Source organism: Rattus norvegicus, chromosome 13, assembly GCF_036323735.1.
Source record: "Rattus norvegicus strain BN/NHsdMcwi chromosome 13, GRCr8, whole genome shotgun sequence".
Taxonomy (NCBI): domain Eukaryota; kingdom Metazoa; phylum Chordata; class Mammalia; order Rodentia; family Muridae; genus Rattus; species Rattus norvegicus.
The window spans coordinates 77,737,787-77,754,556 of record NC_086031.1 but is presented as its reverse complement, the minus strand read 5'-3'; the positions used below and the strand labels follow the sequence as shown (position 1 = coordinate 77,754,556).

Genomic DNA, 16,770 nt, shown 5'->3' with positions numbered 1-16,770 from the left:
AGTGGGAAGCTATCCCAGACCAACTTTCTAGCGTTTTTTTGTTCCAAACCACAGTCCACAGACCACCTACTTCAGAGAACCTCACAGTTCTTATGAATTTTTGAACATAAATATAGCAATAGCCTGCTTGGTCAGGATCTCTGCTGTTTCAAAAGCTGTGCACATTAAACTCGGGAACTGGTGAATTTGAAAAGAAAGACCATTCTGTGTGTGTGTGTGTGTGTGTGTGTGTGAGAGAGAGAGAGAGAGAGAGAGAGAGAGAGAGAGAGAGAGAGAGAGGAGGCAGGATAGCTGCTTTCAACCAGGTGTGGTAGCACACACCTGTATCCTCAGACTCAAAAGGCTGAGAGAGGGAGACATGTATGAGGACACCCTGGGCTACAAGGCATAAGGAAGGGGTGGGAGAAGACAGACAGACAGATGTGGAGAGGGGAGGAGAGGGGAGAGAAAGAAAGGGGGAGGGTAAGAGAGAAGGAAAGGGAGGGGAGAAGAGGAATGTTCCTTTCAGGAATGAGTCCCTGTCCTGGCCTCTCCTGGAGCCAAATTCCTCCTCCACTCCTGCTGCAGTCTGCACTTTTGCTCTTTTGAACAAAATGTGAGCTGGTTCCCATCCTCCTCCAAGTCTCTCTCCATGAGGAGTCTCCTTACTACTCTTTCATATAACCCTCCTCTGCATGGGAGCTCCTTGGTTTCCTCTATAAAAACCAGATGTGTCACATTTGTTCTGTACAGAAGAGCAAAGACATTGTTAGAGTGAACTACCCAGGCCAGGACATAACAAAGAATTTCAAACAACCATTCGAAAACATGAAGGCTTTGAAAGCTTAACCCAGAGAGTCTTCTTTGAAGCTCGCTTTCCACCCTGGAAGCCGCCGCTCCTGACCTGGAACAACTTTGGCCTGCTTGCAGGAGGTGCAATGTGCTGACACCAAGCAAAACTCACGTGTCCATCCTGCCCCATGACCTAGGAATAGATCAAAGCAGCTAATGAAAAGCCTCTTGGGATTGGACTCTACTTGATCCAGGTCAAATGCCAAAGCGAGTTGAAACATGCAAGGTATTATCAAGGAAGAGATCTGTGTCGGCGAGTTAAGAGGGGAGCCTGGGAAAGCTGCTAGCCATCATAGCGCGCAGTGCAAGCCCCAGCCTCCGTGAAGGAGAGACGGGAGAAAGACTGGGTGTAAACAGCACAGACTGATGTACAAGAGAACTTGGGGCCACAGAGCTGTCTCTGTCAAAGAGGTCCAGAGGTGCCAGTGTCTCTGACCTACAAATGCAAACAAACCATCATGAGGACTGACTGTCCTACCATGTGGGTAACAAGTGTTCTTTTGAGGCTTGTAGCAGAGGACTGTGCTTAGACACTTGACTATAAACACTACAGATGCTGAGGCAGGATTCTACTCACAAGTAATGAGGAAGTTTGCTGCTGAACAGCTTTATCCTTAAGCAGCTGGCGGGTAGACGGTGGATGGTTGAATAATGGCATCAGTTTCTCTTAAATATAGCTCTTCCTGGGTATTTTTAGGTTTCAACAACCTTTGTGGCCTGGATAAAATACTCAGAGCCATTGTATGTCATAAACAATTCGATTTTACTTAACTATGTTTAGTTACAGCAGCCTGTCTTAAGATTGCCATCAAAGTATATCATACAGTGTACTGGCTGGTTTTCTGTGTCAGCCTAACACAAGCTGGAGTTATCACAAAAAGGAGCCTCCTTTGAGGAAACGCTTCCATGGGGTCCAGCTGTAAGGCATTTTCTCAATTAGTGATCAAGGGTGGGAGGGTCCAGCCCATCATGGGTGGTGCTATCCCTGGGCTGGTGGTCTTGGGTTCTATAAGAAAGCAAGCTGAGCAAACCATGGCCTCTGCATCAGCTCCTGTCTCCTGACCTGCTTGAGTTCCAGTCCTGACTTCCTTTGGTGATGAACAGCAATATGTAAACTGAATAAACCCTTTCCTCCCCATCTTGCTTCTTGGTCATGATGTTCTGTGCAGGAATAGAAACCCTGACTAGGACATGTGGCCCAAGTTTTATGACTTGTAAATGGGATCATAGGCTTTCACAGCTAGGACCACCCACTCTCAAGCCTTCACTGGGTGAAGCTGCACAGGATAACAAAGCCATGATATGTTTGTATTTTCTATTACTTCGTCTAAAATCAAAAAATGGCATATTATATCATTCTGCATATTCCACCTCTATTCATCAAAGATGGAAATTATTCTAGCAATACTGTGAAGTGCAGGTTGTCAAAGAAAAAAATTTGAATGTTTGTGTCTGACGTCATAGAATAAAACTGTGTTGATGTACATGGCAATAAATATTACATTAAATTAACTATTACAGTATCTAAAGAACGGGAACTGTGTGTTGTTATAGGAGACAGCTTCACAAGTGCTAGAGGAAATAAAAGCAGGACTTTGAAGACAAGTTACTTTTTTGATTTATAACTTTTTATTGAATATTTTTTATTTACATTTCAAATGTTAGCCCCTTTCCCAGTTTCCTGTCCATAAACCCCCTAACCCATTCCCCCTCCCCCTTCTTATGTGAGGGTGTTCCCCACCCAACCACCCACCCCTTCTCGCCTCTCCACCCTGACATTCCCCTGCACTGGGGGGAGGAGGGTCCAGCCTTGGCAGGACCAAGGGCTTCTCCTCCCATTGGTGTCCAACAAGGCCATCCTCTGCTACCTATGCAGAGGGAGCCATGGGTCTGTCCATGTGTTCTCTTTGGGTGGTAGTTTAGTCCCTGGGAGCTCTGGTCGGTTGATATTGTTGCTTGACAAGTTACTTTTAAAGAAGAAAGGAATAGAAATAAGAAAATAAAAAACATGAAGCTTGTAGGATGGGAGGATGCTGTGTAGGGGTCAGTGACACCTCACCTATGACCTCTTGGGTATTCGGTAAAGTGATAAACATGAATGAAAATGGAGTTTTTAAAAATCAGAGAAGCTGAGCTGAACTTGGGCTGATGTGGAGCAGACAGCAGCAACGGAGTCAGAGGTTGAGATTTTTATGTTAGTAAAATATCATAGAGCAGTAAATAGAGTCAGGGGGACAGTGTCAAGTCAGGGACATGTATCCAGGGACAGGAGTATACCAGTTGCTATCCAGTCACGTGTATTTCAAATAAGTGCTCTGATTATCTAAACTTAGAAAGGTTTCTTAAAGGGGTCTATTCCTCACATAGAGACCAGCTTAAACTCCTAATGTCTTCATAACATTATAGAAAAGGCCACAAGCAAGAGTAATCCATTCATCCATTCAACATTCAGTAATCTCTCCTTTGTGCCAGGCACTATACTATAGCTGGTTATACCTACACGACCAAAGAAAAATCAAATGTCAACATTTTAAGATTAATGAGTTATAAGGCAAGCACTGAACTTATGCCCAACCTTCGTTTTACTTAACAAACAAACAAACAAACAAACAAACAAACAAACAAAAGTGTATACTGGGGTTAGGGAGATTTTTCTGCCTCTAAGAGGACTTAGTGCTCTATCAGAGAACCTGAGCTCAAATCCCAGAGCACACACTGGGCAGCTCACAAATTTCTTTAACTCCAGCTCTAAGGGACCCAATGCCCCCATTTGGTTTCCATACATACGTGCCCACACGTGCACATGCATTTGCACATGCATACTTTTTATACAAACTACACATTATGACAAGTTAGAGGAGCACTGGTGGCTCAGTGGATCTGCCTCCCTGCTGCATGCCTTGTGTTAGATTAGTCTAAATACAAGTAAGCAATTCCAACTGACCACGATCTCCTCAGGAAGATGCAATATGTGATGTGAGTTTGTAAGTCACAACCGGATACTTTTCTAGAAAGTATCCTCAAGCCAAGACTTCTTTAAAAAAAAAATCCTTCATTAAAAGCAATTTATAAAAAGTCCTCACAGACAAAAGGTGTGCATCACCTGCTCACCGGTTCCAGCAGAGACACATTGACTAGCCTTGGGGCTCCCCTCCATCTTCCGCCATTCAACAGGCATGTTCTCACAGATAAAAGGAACATCAATGTGTAAGCTCCTGAGAGAATTGGCTCCTGTTGGCAATGTTTGCTTTCTTAATGAAACACAGCCAAGAAAAAGTACTTTGTGTTGAGGAATGGGGAGCTGCATATATTTTAATGTTTGTTTGGTTGATTGGTTGTTTGGTTGGGTTGGTTGGTTGATTGGTTGTTTGGTTGGGTTGGTTGGTTGGGTTGGTTGGTTGGGTTGGTTGGTTGGGTTGGTTGGTTGATTGGTTGTTTGGTTGGGTTGGTTGGTTGGGTTGGTTGGTTGGGTTGGTTGGTTGGGTTGGTTGGTTGGGTTGGTTGGTTGGGTTGGTTGTTTGGTTGGGTTGGTTGGTTGGGTTAGTTGGTTGGGTTGTTTGGTTGGGTTGGTTGGTTGGGTTGGTTGGTTGGTTGGTTGGTTGGTTGGTTGCTGGTTTTTGGCATGGCATGAAAGAAAAAGGATGTAATGGTTTAATTTATAACTAGGGCTAAAACTAACCCCATGCAGCTTTTTCAGCTCTAAACTAATATGGCTTTAAGAATGAATCAAAGTAGAAGACAAAAAAGGAGACATAAGATGACGGGGCCAGAGAAATGACCTGGCAGTTCAAGGCAAGTACTAATCTTGCTGTGGACCTGATTCCAGTTCCCAACACCCACATAAGCTAACTCACAGCCTCCTGGAACTCCAGCCCCAGGGGACTGAATGCCCTATTCCAGACCCTGCAGGCACCTGCACTCACATGGGCACATTCCCACACACTAATTAAAACTACAAGGAAATTTTTAAATGGAGATGGTTTTGAGATAGGATAAAAGATCCTGGGAACAAGCTTCTATTTCTTTGCTTAGTGGTGGCTGGGCACAACGTGTTCATCACCAATTCTCGATACTTGGAAATAAAACAGAATTTTTCTTAGACATTGGGGTCTTTCAGAAATGTCTCAAGCACTTCTTACTCAGCTGTCCAAGACAGAAGACCATCCTTCTTGAAAGCAGATGTTTATCATTCTGAAAATAAAGAGCCCAGAAAGGACATGTTTCTTGCTTTGGCTCACGGTTATTTGAATAGACTAACCATGTTTCTGACCAGCCACTGCGGGGAGGGGGGGGGGAAATGCAGTGCAAGTCCATACTATTTTCTAAAGAGAATTATTGGCTATTGATGTGGCTTCTAAAGGTCCAGATCCTCTAACAGCCTAGAGACCTTTCTTCATCCTGTATCCTTAACTATAGGCAACTGACATCAAGCCCTAAAAGCAGCCAGAATGGAAAGTATCAGTGAAGGCCATATGCTCATCCATTCATAATTAACACAAGTCTCTTGTTGTCTCTGGCCAATTATGGAAATGAGACATGATCATGTTTATGACCAGCCAGCACCCTAATATCCCTTATGTGCTGTGTATCTCCATCAGGGCCAAGTGACTCCTTTAGTGTTCTCTATATATACATCAAGGTAATCTGTCTGAGTACTAAACTTTGGGAAAATAACCTGGTCCTAACTCTCAAGATGCTTCTGACTGAAGGCCACATGTTGTTAGACACTCAAGGGGACATTTGACCTAGTCTTGAAGGCTAACTTTACGGTAAAATTTAAGTTTGAAATCAGTCATTACTACCACCTTCAGAGCTGCAGGAGGGTAACTTGAACTAACAACTGACAGCTAGCAACGTTGTCTCCTTGCCAAGTATTTAATGAGTCCTGAAGGTCAGAGCTGAGCCCAGTGAGTAAGCAGAATATTCGATGTTGTATAGTGTCCTCCAGAAGCGAAGTTAAGAAAAGATTCAGTGTGCCAAGAGTCTTCTCATTGCCTCAGTCCACCAGTATCTCTTGGAGCTTTCTCTTCATGCTGGCGGGATGCTCTTCAACATTGAGAATCAATGATAAATTATTAGTTGGGCGATGCATAACACCATCAACGCCATCATGCACCAGAGTTTTCTATGCATGTGACCTTCTCCCATAGATTACCTTATCTAATTCCACAATAACTATTTGAGGCAGCCATTAAATTATGGATTTTACACTGAGGAAGCTGGGGCTGAGCAAAATCATACATTTTCTTCAAAGATTACTTTGATAATAGAGCTAGTGGACACATTAGAGCTCATGACTCGTGACTTCACAGGCCATGTACTTCTCACACGTCTGTCTTGTCATTCCCAAGCACCTGGACAATCATGTACACTTAAAGAAGCTTTAAAATGTATTTAATAATGTGAGTGATGTATTTATTTTAAAATAATAATTTTCTCTAAATGAGAAATGGAGCAAATGTCTTAAAATGCAGGTTTGATGTAGCAGCTGTTAATATAATTGTGATTTTTTTTATACAGCAGCTGTTAATTTTATCCTTAGCCCTTGCAAGAGTGAAATTAAGGATGTTGTTATAAGGTATCCAATCTAATTTATAGTTTGCAAACAGAAGGATGAGTTTTAAGTACATATCACCAGGCAGTCTGTCTCTCAGTATACCACTGTTGCAATTAATCAATTGAAAATACAAACAACAGCTAACCTTGGGTTCCAATTATTTCGTAACATTTCTTATCTCTTAGACCAGGCTCATCCTGTGTGCAAGGAACTCCCAAACACTGGCTCACGTAGACTATTTTGATTTTTACTAGCTCTGGAATCCTAATTGTGTCAGGGCCATTGGAATGAGCAATCACAACTACTATAGTCGGTAACCTGATACAAATCTCCGATTCCTCTGGATGAAGAAGGTGGAGCTGAGGTTTTCCTGTTTTTCTTAGTGTGCATCAGAGAGGAATCGTCTCAGCAGAACACAGCTCCCTCCTTGAGTGACCCTCAAGGAACTCTGAAACCATTCCTTGCTCCAAAGCAAGGAACAGAACTTGAGACCTTGTCACAGGAACATAAAGTCAGATTGCTAAACTTCTGTGTCGACTGGTAAGTCCTACGCTGGATGAACTACTAAGTGCTTCCCTCAGCAGCCTCTAGCGTGCTGTGAGTTAATGGTTTGGAAGGTATATCTACCAAGTGTTGGTAGGTTACATTAACTGAAGCATAAAAGCAAGCCAATCTGGAAAGTTGACTAACATAGGTTTGCCCATCATCAATTTTCTGTTGCTGTGTTTCCTGCTCTATTCTGTGCCTAGGATTAAATTTTCTTGATTTTTTTGCTATGTATAGATCTTATCTGCTAATCCTAAATGCACAAGTATCAAGATCAAGGGTTCAAGAGTCACTTCTACAGTTTAATTCCATATATTTTACTCATAGGAAAAGTGGGTCTCAATGTCCAGTTGTTTCCTTGAAGTTTCTGCTCTCTTAGGGAACTTGTTATAACCTTGTAAGAGGCAGAATTGGTGTTGTGTGGTGGCTGGGTTAGGACTAGGCTTGAGAAAGTAAGTATCTGCTGTTAAGAGGTTATAAATCCCAGAACATACTCTTGTTCCAACCCAGGTCTCACCAGCTCTCGCTCTAAGTTAAGCAGCTATAGGTCCCTTCATCCATACTAATTATCCATCTGAATTTACTACCACTGAAAACATTTGAGTTGACTGATAACACATTTAGGGATATGCTCTTATTGGACAGTCTGTGTCCATCAGTAGCCTCACATAGCTGCACACACTACAGAAGAATGTGTGGGTATCTGCCTCCATGGATAAAGAGAACTTCCTAGTAAATGTGTAAGTGAGTCACACTGGTTAACTGATCCAGTGCTGACCTCAGGTATAGGATAAATTCCTGAAAAAGTCAATACGGTCTCCAAGTCAATTTAAAACACACTCAAAAGGTAAGACTTTGCTTGGAGGTTCCCAGAGTTCCCGGGTTTAAAGTTATAACCTGCGTGTCAGCAGTTCCTTCACAGTGCCCCCCAGGCAAAGTTCCTCTTGTTAAGTAGTCAAGCTCAAACAACTCTACGCTCGTGTTCTAACTGTTGTAGTTGGAATAATAAGGAAATTGAAAGCAGAGTCATTTTTACTTCACTGTAATCGCACTCAGTGTGGATTCAAGGGGCTGCCGAGCACTGTAAATCCCGAGTCTTAGAGTCAGCTAAGACACGACCTCCTCATTTGTTCTTCCATATCCACTTCCCCACGTCCATCAGAGAAGCCTTTGAACCCCTGCTTCGCAAAACTGCATTGGGGGCTACGGAATGGAACACGGCCCTGCCTCATGTTAAAACTATGCGACATGCTCCAGGCTCACGCCCATATCCCAGCACTCTAGAGGCTGACTTGAGAGATCGCAAGAAGCTCAAGGCCAGCCTGGGTTACACTGTGAGTCCAGACCAGTCTGAGATAAAGTACGAGGCCCTGTCTGATGCTAGGGCGGTGAGGCGGGAGTGGGGCAGGGGAGCACTCTCATAGAAGCAGGAGGTAGGGGTTCGGGGGAAAACCAGGAAGGGGGATAACATTTGAAATGTAAGTAAATAAAATAACCAATAAAAAATAATAAAAATACTTAACGAGATATCTCGTTCAAAATACTGAATACCACTGTGTTCTCTGACACTTTTAAACAACTCAAGTCCCCTCTGTCTTTAGGAATGAGACCTCCATGCCCACATATTATCTCAATAATAGAGGGGCATACTCAACCTGACCTTGTTTAATTATTTGCATTTTCCTTCCTTGCTGTGGAGGACACAATACAAAATCCATAGGAAAGCACAGTCATTTCTGACCTTGCCGCTAAACATTAGCAACTTCTGTGTAACCAAGTGCGATTTCCTAACTCATTTGGAAATCCGTGTGGTTGAGTTGTTTTATTATTTTTGTTAAATTCCTATTCCCTCTGTAACACCAACCTTAGCAAGTTCACTGTGGCTTCCTAATATATGACCTGCTGTCTTCCATTCTCACTTGACCTTGACAATGTTTCCTTCACAGCAATAGTAATTTTTTCCTTTAAAACTTACAAATAATAATTGGTCTACTTTTTAGAAGTTCTAAAGAGTAATACTACTTTAAATGCTAATTTTACGTCAAGAGGTAAAATAACCCCACAACAATTAGTAACATTGCTGAGCTGTTTCCATTAATGAAATGCCTCAGTCACCCGACCGGTGCTGGAATTACAGGCATATGGCAACAGGCATATTTGACACGAGTTACTTCCTCTCAGGGCCTGACCCAAGAGCTACTCTCGGTGCCTCCTGTACATTGACAGACTGATTCGTAAAATACCTGAGGTCAGGTATACCTCTAGCTTCATATTAGGGACGAGGCAATGGAGATACAGAAATATTGAATTTTCTGCTTCTACCGATAGTTAAACAGCACTGAAATTCAAACCCATGTCTCTAACTTGCAACACTGTAAATACAGAAACGAAGCCCCCAAGGAAATGTACGGCTGAGAAGTGGCTGAGGGAGTCTGGTTCACCCTGGGTTACAGTGGCAGACTGGTGGAGGGAGGTGTGCCATGTGCTGTGTAGTTGATAAAAGGAGGCTATGAGGCATCAATATATGACTCAGGATGTTAACCTCCAATACATACTTGCTCTGTTAGGTTTTTAGTTGAAAATCATGTAAGATGATGGATCCATTCTACCCAACAAGAAATCAACCCATTACCAAATAGTTATTCAACACTGTTAGAACACAAACACCAGACTAGAACACACACACACACACACACACACACACACACACACACACACACATATCAAAGAAAATATCTTACTTTGTAGAATGGCCTTGTGTAGGAAGAAGATCCACAGATAAGATCAACTTAATCAATAATAAAATGTAGTGTGTGCCTATGGATGCATGCTATAGTTTTCCTAGGAATAAAGAGAGAGCTGAGCTCACCATGTAGTCAGACAGCTACATATGTCTCATTGCCATCCCAGAGCTGTTCCCTGACTCTGGAGCCTGTTGCCTCCCCCCTCTGACTGCAGAAGTCTTAATGACCCCTCAAGTCCTACAGCAACCACTGTGCCCCTGTCACTTTCCTGCCACTCCAATGGCAGCATTAGCATTGTCTCTTTCCAGCTCTTACTACAATGTAGAGAGAAAATATATTAGTGTGTAAACAAAAAATAATTTAAATTCTTGCTTTTCAAGTTTGACTTTCCAACCAATCTGGTCACTGCTCTAAACAAAGTTTCAATAAAAGCCTAAAATACCAGTGTTGTCTACAAAGAAGCCACCCGGTGGCTGTTTGATGCCTGAATTAAGCAGAGAATGATCTCCAGAATCCTCAACTAGGATCCTTGAGGGCATCTGATTCCACTCTCTACATGAACTATTCATCTCCTATCCAGACTGTCTCCAAAATTTTGTGATCTAGACTCCGCTTAGGGCTTAGGTAAAGCCAAGCTCAGAGTGTGAAACACTGGTGAATGTTTTATGGTGACCTTTGCAATTGCACCTCTAGTCCTGTTCCTAATTCTTTTCTCTGTGAGGGAAAAGCAAGTGTTTTTGTTACTATACCAAACTCTCTGGGTAAGAGTCACTATGTTGCACTCTTCTGCAAAGTGACACTGGGGCACTTTAATTCCTTGTCTGAAGACTCCAGTAGCCTCACAGCAGAGCCACGGTCTGACTTACTCACATTACTTCTATTAACAATAGAATAATATGTTCTTATTTCCTCCCACCAGCAAGCCTGTGCCTGAAACAAGAACACTCCAGGCACGGAAACTGACCGGCTGGTCTCTGCTGTCTGAACACACATTGTTCTCTGGGTCACTGAGGAAGGGCCAGCCCCTGCTAAGTAGCTTTCTCTGAGACAGCCACACTCGCCCTGCTGACCTCCTCTCTAGTTTCAGCAAAGCCACAGGGGAATTACCTCCCTCTCTTTCTTAACCCGGCTATTAGAAAAGGTTCCTCACCTTTCCAGAGAGTAAAAAGTAGCCTGCATTGCTTCTGGCTGCCCTGCTCACACTCTCTCCAGAGCCGCCGTGCTTCTGTACACGGCATTCAATGTCAACATTTCAATGCACTGCCCCCTTTTCTTCCCCTAGGGTTGCTCTTTTCAAAAATGGTGGTTTTTCTTTATTGAATGACTCGTAAGTAAACAGCATTATACTCTGTGTCACAGTGAGGAAACTGGGGCCCAAAAAAGATGAGCGGTTTCCCCACATCACCACACCGATTCCTAACAGAACAGGGACCCAAAACAGATGCATCTTGACCTAGTACCTGAGCTCCAGCTCTCTCTCTCTCTCTAAACATAGGGTCAAGGTGCCCCTCTGGCATCCAGGAAGATGGACGATATAAGTGTGCCATTCTATAGCATCCATTGTAGTCTAACACTTGCCTCTTCTGAAAGGAACCTTCTAGACTTCCCTGGCAGTTTATAGGTAATTGCTATAGGAAGTAACCTATCTTAACAACACTTTTACAGACACCCGAAGAGGAGAACTTTTGATACAAGAAGACAGTTCTGTGTTATGGAATATATTTAATCCCAATCAAGGCTTCTAACCCACCTTTAATTATTCTACCCCACCTTCATTATTCAATTTCCAGGTAAAATTTAAAAACCAAAGAACATACCCAGGCTGGATCTAGGCCTCTCCACACATATGTAACAGATATGCAGCTTGGTCTCCATGTGGTTCCCAAACAACTAGAGTGGGGACTATCCCCAAAGCTGTTGCCTATACACAGGTTCTTCTAGCCGGGCTGCCTTGTCTGACATCAGTAGGAAAGGACGCACCTAACCTTGCAGAGACTTGAAGTTCAGGGGTTGAGGGATACCCAGGGGACCCCCACCAGCTCAGAGGAGAAGGAGATGGGGGAAGGATTGTGGGAGGTGACTAGGAGGGGGGATGTAAAGTGAATGAGTAAAAACTTAAATTTAAAATAAATAAATAAATAATGTATATTAAAATAATAAATAATAAATATATAATTAATATAACATACATACTATATAAATGTATATAATGTAAATTTATTTTATATATAAATATATTTACATGTAATATGTGATATGTAATAAATTACTAATAAATAATAAAAACAAAGTAAAAGCAGTTCTGTATCCATTACACCATATCCTCAGAACTTCCCTAGAAAGAGCACATAGCAGAGAGTAAAACAGCCTGAACCCTCCTGGCTGAACTGCTTCTCAGTTCCTAGGGTTTCCAGTCCTAAAAATACAAATAAAACATACCCAACTCTGTGAACAGTTCATGTGGGAAACACAAAAATAGAAAGTGTTCAGGAAAATGTCATCACTGGGTACATCCTTGTAGTTGAGGGATGGGACTGGCTATGGCTCATGTCACACAGTGCATGCCAAGGATTGGTGAAGCCCAGGACCACAAAAACAGGGTGTTGTGGCAGAGGCCTGCAAGGCCAGCTCTCAGGGAGAAGGATGAGAAGTCCAAGGTTACCTTGGCTACATAGTGAATTTGGGATGAACCCAGCTTAGTGGGACCCTGTCTCAAAGGGGGCTAGAGAGGGAATTAAGATATAAACTTAAAGGGATAAAATTATGTCAGAAACATATTGGGAAAGAGCATCTAATATTCTATTTAGTATGTGCTGAATACGTATGCTCTTGATCAGAAATTCAGAGAAAATACAGAAAAGAAGAAACCAACTTCGGAAATAGCTTACATCATTGAGCATTTACTATGTTACCGGGACCTATTCTCAGATTCAGGACACATGGTAATTCATTTGATCCTCAGAAAACACTGTGAAGAAGCTACAAGATTTTCTCCATTTTCGCAATGCCCAGAGGAACTAAATAACTCAGATCACAGTTTTAACTGACAGTCGATGGGTTTACCCAAATGTGCTATGTTGCCTCACGGTGTTCTTACAAGTCCATGGTTTTAACACATGGCCAGAAACCCCTCAAAGCTGTGCCCATGCGAACTGTGCCATGTGCTCACAGAGGTGAATCGCATTAGACTGAGAGGAGAAACACCTCCTCTGTCTTTAAGTCCTCCCTGGCAGTCACCTCTTCTCCTCCATTGGTGACCAGCTCTAGCCTTGGCAGAATGCCAGGGCGGAACCCAGAAGGCAGTGCTGTGGCACCTGTGGTGACCACAAGTGTCTTGGCTCTTAGTCCCAACCACACCCTTCCAGCTGCTGTGAAGTTTTCTGGGATGTCCCAAACCAATCTGAGTATCCTTGATATGATTTTTTAGAGAGAGAGAGAGAGAGAGAGAGAGAGAGAGAGAGAGAGAGAGAGAGAGAGAGAGGCAGACAGAGAGAGAGAGAGAGAGAGAGAGAGAGAGAGAGTTTTCCAAGGCCACCCTCTCCTCTCCTGTCTGCTCTGGGATTGGAGCCTGGAGGATGGAGGCAAGCCAGTTCAGAATACAAGACTCTGCCCACCGAAGGGTCTGGTTTCAGCCACTCTGCCAGAAACTACAATTGCGTTAAAGACCACAAGTGAGTGAACAGAGAGCCAGCTCCGGCCAAGGGGTGGGGACATAGCCCAGCTCAGGGGTTAACTCAATGACCTGTCCGTTTTCTTTCTCACATTGACACACCACAGATAGTCTACCGGGACTCAAATGAGAAAATCCCTTAATCTCCCAAATTCTTTTCCTGGTTTGTTGAGTAGCCAAGACTTGGGTGGGGCTTTTGTGAATATAAAAAAAACCCGCTCTCCCGTTTTTTCCCTCCACAGAAAAACATGGTGAAGCGAGTTGCAATTGTGGGAGCTGGGGTCAGTGGCCTGGCCTCCATCAAGTGCTGCCTGGAAGAAGGACTAGAACCCACCTGCTTCGAGAGAAGCTGTGACTTGGGAGGACTTTGGAGATTCACGGTAAGTAGGTGATTCCCAAAATTTTATCTGTCTATGAGAAAGAGCTTTGACAAGATTGGAAAGGTCTGCCTAGTGGAGACCTAATTTAGGGGGACCTCAGAATTGTAAAAAGGTAAAAAGACCCCAGAAAAGTAAAAAGAGACAGGGGCTGAGCTCTAGGGGGTGGGGGGTGCCAACAGCCTTATAACTGTCTAGGGAGAAGAGGAAGAAATACCCCCAAAGTAACCCACAAAACAGAGAGGAAAAAGCAATGCCTAAGTCTGACCAGGAAAGGACAGGATAAGTAAGGGTGCAGGATCCGGAGCGGGGATCTGCACAGAACAGAGGCTGTAGCGAGAATTTCAGCCTCTACTCACAAAACTGAGCTGCCTCTAGTCACACAGTTTCCTGGCCCCTCTTCGGCTGGGACACGGTGACCGGTGATACCGGGTTTGGTGAAGCAGCAGGAGTCTCATAACCAGAGATCCTGCAGCCTGAACAAAGGTCGTCCACACCAGGCACAAGCTGTCGTAGAGAAGAGAACTATAGAAGCCTTTGGGATCTCAGTGGGGTGATGGTGTGAAATGGTCCAGGGTCTGGAAAGCCCACCCTTGGCTGGCCAGGAGCCCCGGTGGGGATCACCGCAGTCCTGATGCATGCCAATGACACCCCAAAGCCAAGAGAGAGAGCGTGTTCTTTGGGCTCCAGCACTCAGTCTGGAAAGAGCTTTTTTGCTGTTTTTGTTTTGGGGTTTTGTTTAGTTTTGTTTTGTTTTTTAACTCTCCACCGCTTCAAGGAGAAAACATTTCCCACGAACTTTAGGCAAGCTGTCAGGAGCTGGGGAAAGGAGCAAGCGTCAGACAGCCTGGCCTGAGAGCCCCTGGGAAACAATCCCCATTGACAGAAGCCGGGAACTTGGAACTGAAATAAAGTAATTTTTTTTTCTAAACTAGGGAGTAAAACTTCAGAGAAGCCACTGTTGCCAGTTTAGGCAAAGTCCTCCAGTGCAGGCAGGCGTGGCTCACACAAAAATGCGTATCTTAACGTGCTCGACTACCACACATGATCTTCGATGTCGAGAAAATTTCCACAGGGGTCTAATGAAGGAGCACGCCCGCCCTCGTGTTTCAAACTGCATCTGTTCTGACAGAGTGCCAGAACCTTTGTATGTGCCAAAACTCCTCGTCCACATTCATTGTAGGCATCACTAATCAGTTGGCTTTTCTATAGTGATCCTGAGTACATCTGATCAGCAAAGGTTGAGAATTGGCACAGAAAAAAAAAAAAAGTTGCATCAAATTCCATTATTTAGCTAAGGTAAATTTCAGTCAAAACAAAAAGCGAGTCCAAAGATCAAACGCTGTACTTAGCTTCTTGAGACACTAGAAAAAAAAAAAAAAAAAAAGGCTCACTAGGGTCACAGTCATGCAACTATTAACCCTAAAATTCACTTAAATTCACTTATGCAAAAAATCAAGAGAAATCAGTCATGATCCAGCTGTGCCCCGCTAATGGAAGCAGATCGAACAGCTACACAAAGAGCACTGTAGGGGACACAGAACTGAGACAGCCCCCCCCCCCCCACTTTTCTGGAAAACTACTGGCGGAAAAAAGTCTAGGGGTCTTACAAGTCACAAACAGCCCTGTAGGTGAGGGAAGGATTACAGCCACTGCTGGGAAACGAGAAAGGCTGTGCAGAATGGACAGAATGGGTGTCGGAAGAGTCCAATAAACAGACGAGAGCATGCTCAGAAAATATAAAGGCCACTTATTGGTGCGTCCGAGAGGAGCGACTCTCGGTGCGTGGGATGCTTCTGCGAGGAGCGACAAACGGCAAACAAAGAGATGAATGTCTGCTCAACTTCAATAGCAAGGCAGGCGAGCAAAATTTAGAAAAGTCTTTGCTAGTGCGGGCCCCGCAGCAGCTGTTGCTGTTGCTCTATTTGAATATATGCACGACAGGAAGGCCCCGAGATGGCTGTGACTGAAGACTGAGAGTCCCTAGTTGAAGGAAAAGAACGCGAGGGTTTGTCTCGCCACTAACAGAGAATATTGCTTTTATAGAATTTGGCTGTAGGAAGGGAACTTGGGAAGTAGTCTTTTAAGTAAAACCATACCAACATTGTCTAAGGAAGATTAACAGGACTGGCTGACGCACATCCTGCTTCTTCCTTCACACCCCGGGACAGCTGTCAGGGCTTACACCATCCACAGGATGATGCTCTTCTGTAGGTGTACCAAGGTCTTCACATCCATCCTTTCTTTCACTCAGCAAATGTTTATCCATAGCCTACTAGACAGTTTCCCACCATTTTTATTTTCAGTAAGGGGAAAGTTGGAGATTAAAAATAGACCATTCTTCAGCTGTTGCTTCCCTAAACTGAGTTAACTTAAAAAAAACATTTAATGTATTAGTGTGTGAGCACGCGTGTGGCATGGATAAGTGTGGGCACATGCATGCAAAGGTCAGAGCATGCCTTTGTGAAATCAGTTCTCTCCTTTCACCTTTACATGGGTTCCAGGAATCAGACTCAGGTCACCACACTTGAGCACTGCCATCTCTCTGGCCCCTACAGTCTTTTTTTTTTTTAAGTCTTAGTTCTAAAACGTCATAGTCTTGGTGGGTTTCCTTTTATTCATGTATTCTAATGATATTTGTTGAATTTTTGTTATCCATGGAGCAGTACGCTAGGCAGAGCCCGCTCCTCATACAGCTGACATTCTTGACTACAACAGAGTTTCCTCAAAGGTGTCTACAGCCCATCTCCACACAGCAGCAAGCCAGGCCCTGTCCTTCACAGAGAGTAACTCTCACAAAGAAGCAGTGTGTGATATGGTGATGCCTCTCTCTCTCTCTCTCTCCCTCTCTCTCTCTCAGGACTGAACCCAGGACCTTGAACATGCTAGTCATGCATTCTTTCACTAAGCACATCCCAAGCCTCTGAATATTTTTTTCTATTTATTTATTTTTCTTGATCTTTATTAAATTGGGTATTTCCTATTTTACATTTCAATTATTACCTTTCCTGGTTTCCGGGCCAACATCCCCCCTAACCCCTCCCC

The 16,770-nt window shown here is 43.6% G+C and overlaps 1 protein-coding gene across 2 annotated transcripts in view; it reads left to right on the top strand.

Annotated features, from left to right (window-relative positions):
* Window positions 1-6,890: 6,890 nt before the first annotated feature.
* The window catches only part of Fmo1 (flavin containing dimethylaniline monoxygenase 1), a 32,262-nt gene continuing 22,382 nt past the window's right edge, over window positions 6,891-16,770 (top strand). Inside the window, 2 exon segments of one of the 2 annotated variants that reach the window (NM_012792.1) lie at window positions 6,891-6,928; window positions 13,591-13,728. In NM_012792.1, coding sequence (NP_036924.1) covers window positions 13,597-13,728 — 132 coding nt within the window. In that variant the 5' untranslated portion in view covers window positions 6,891-6,928; window positions 13,591-13,596. 2 annotated transcript variants of the gene reach the window in all.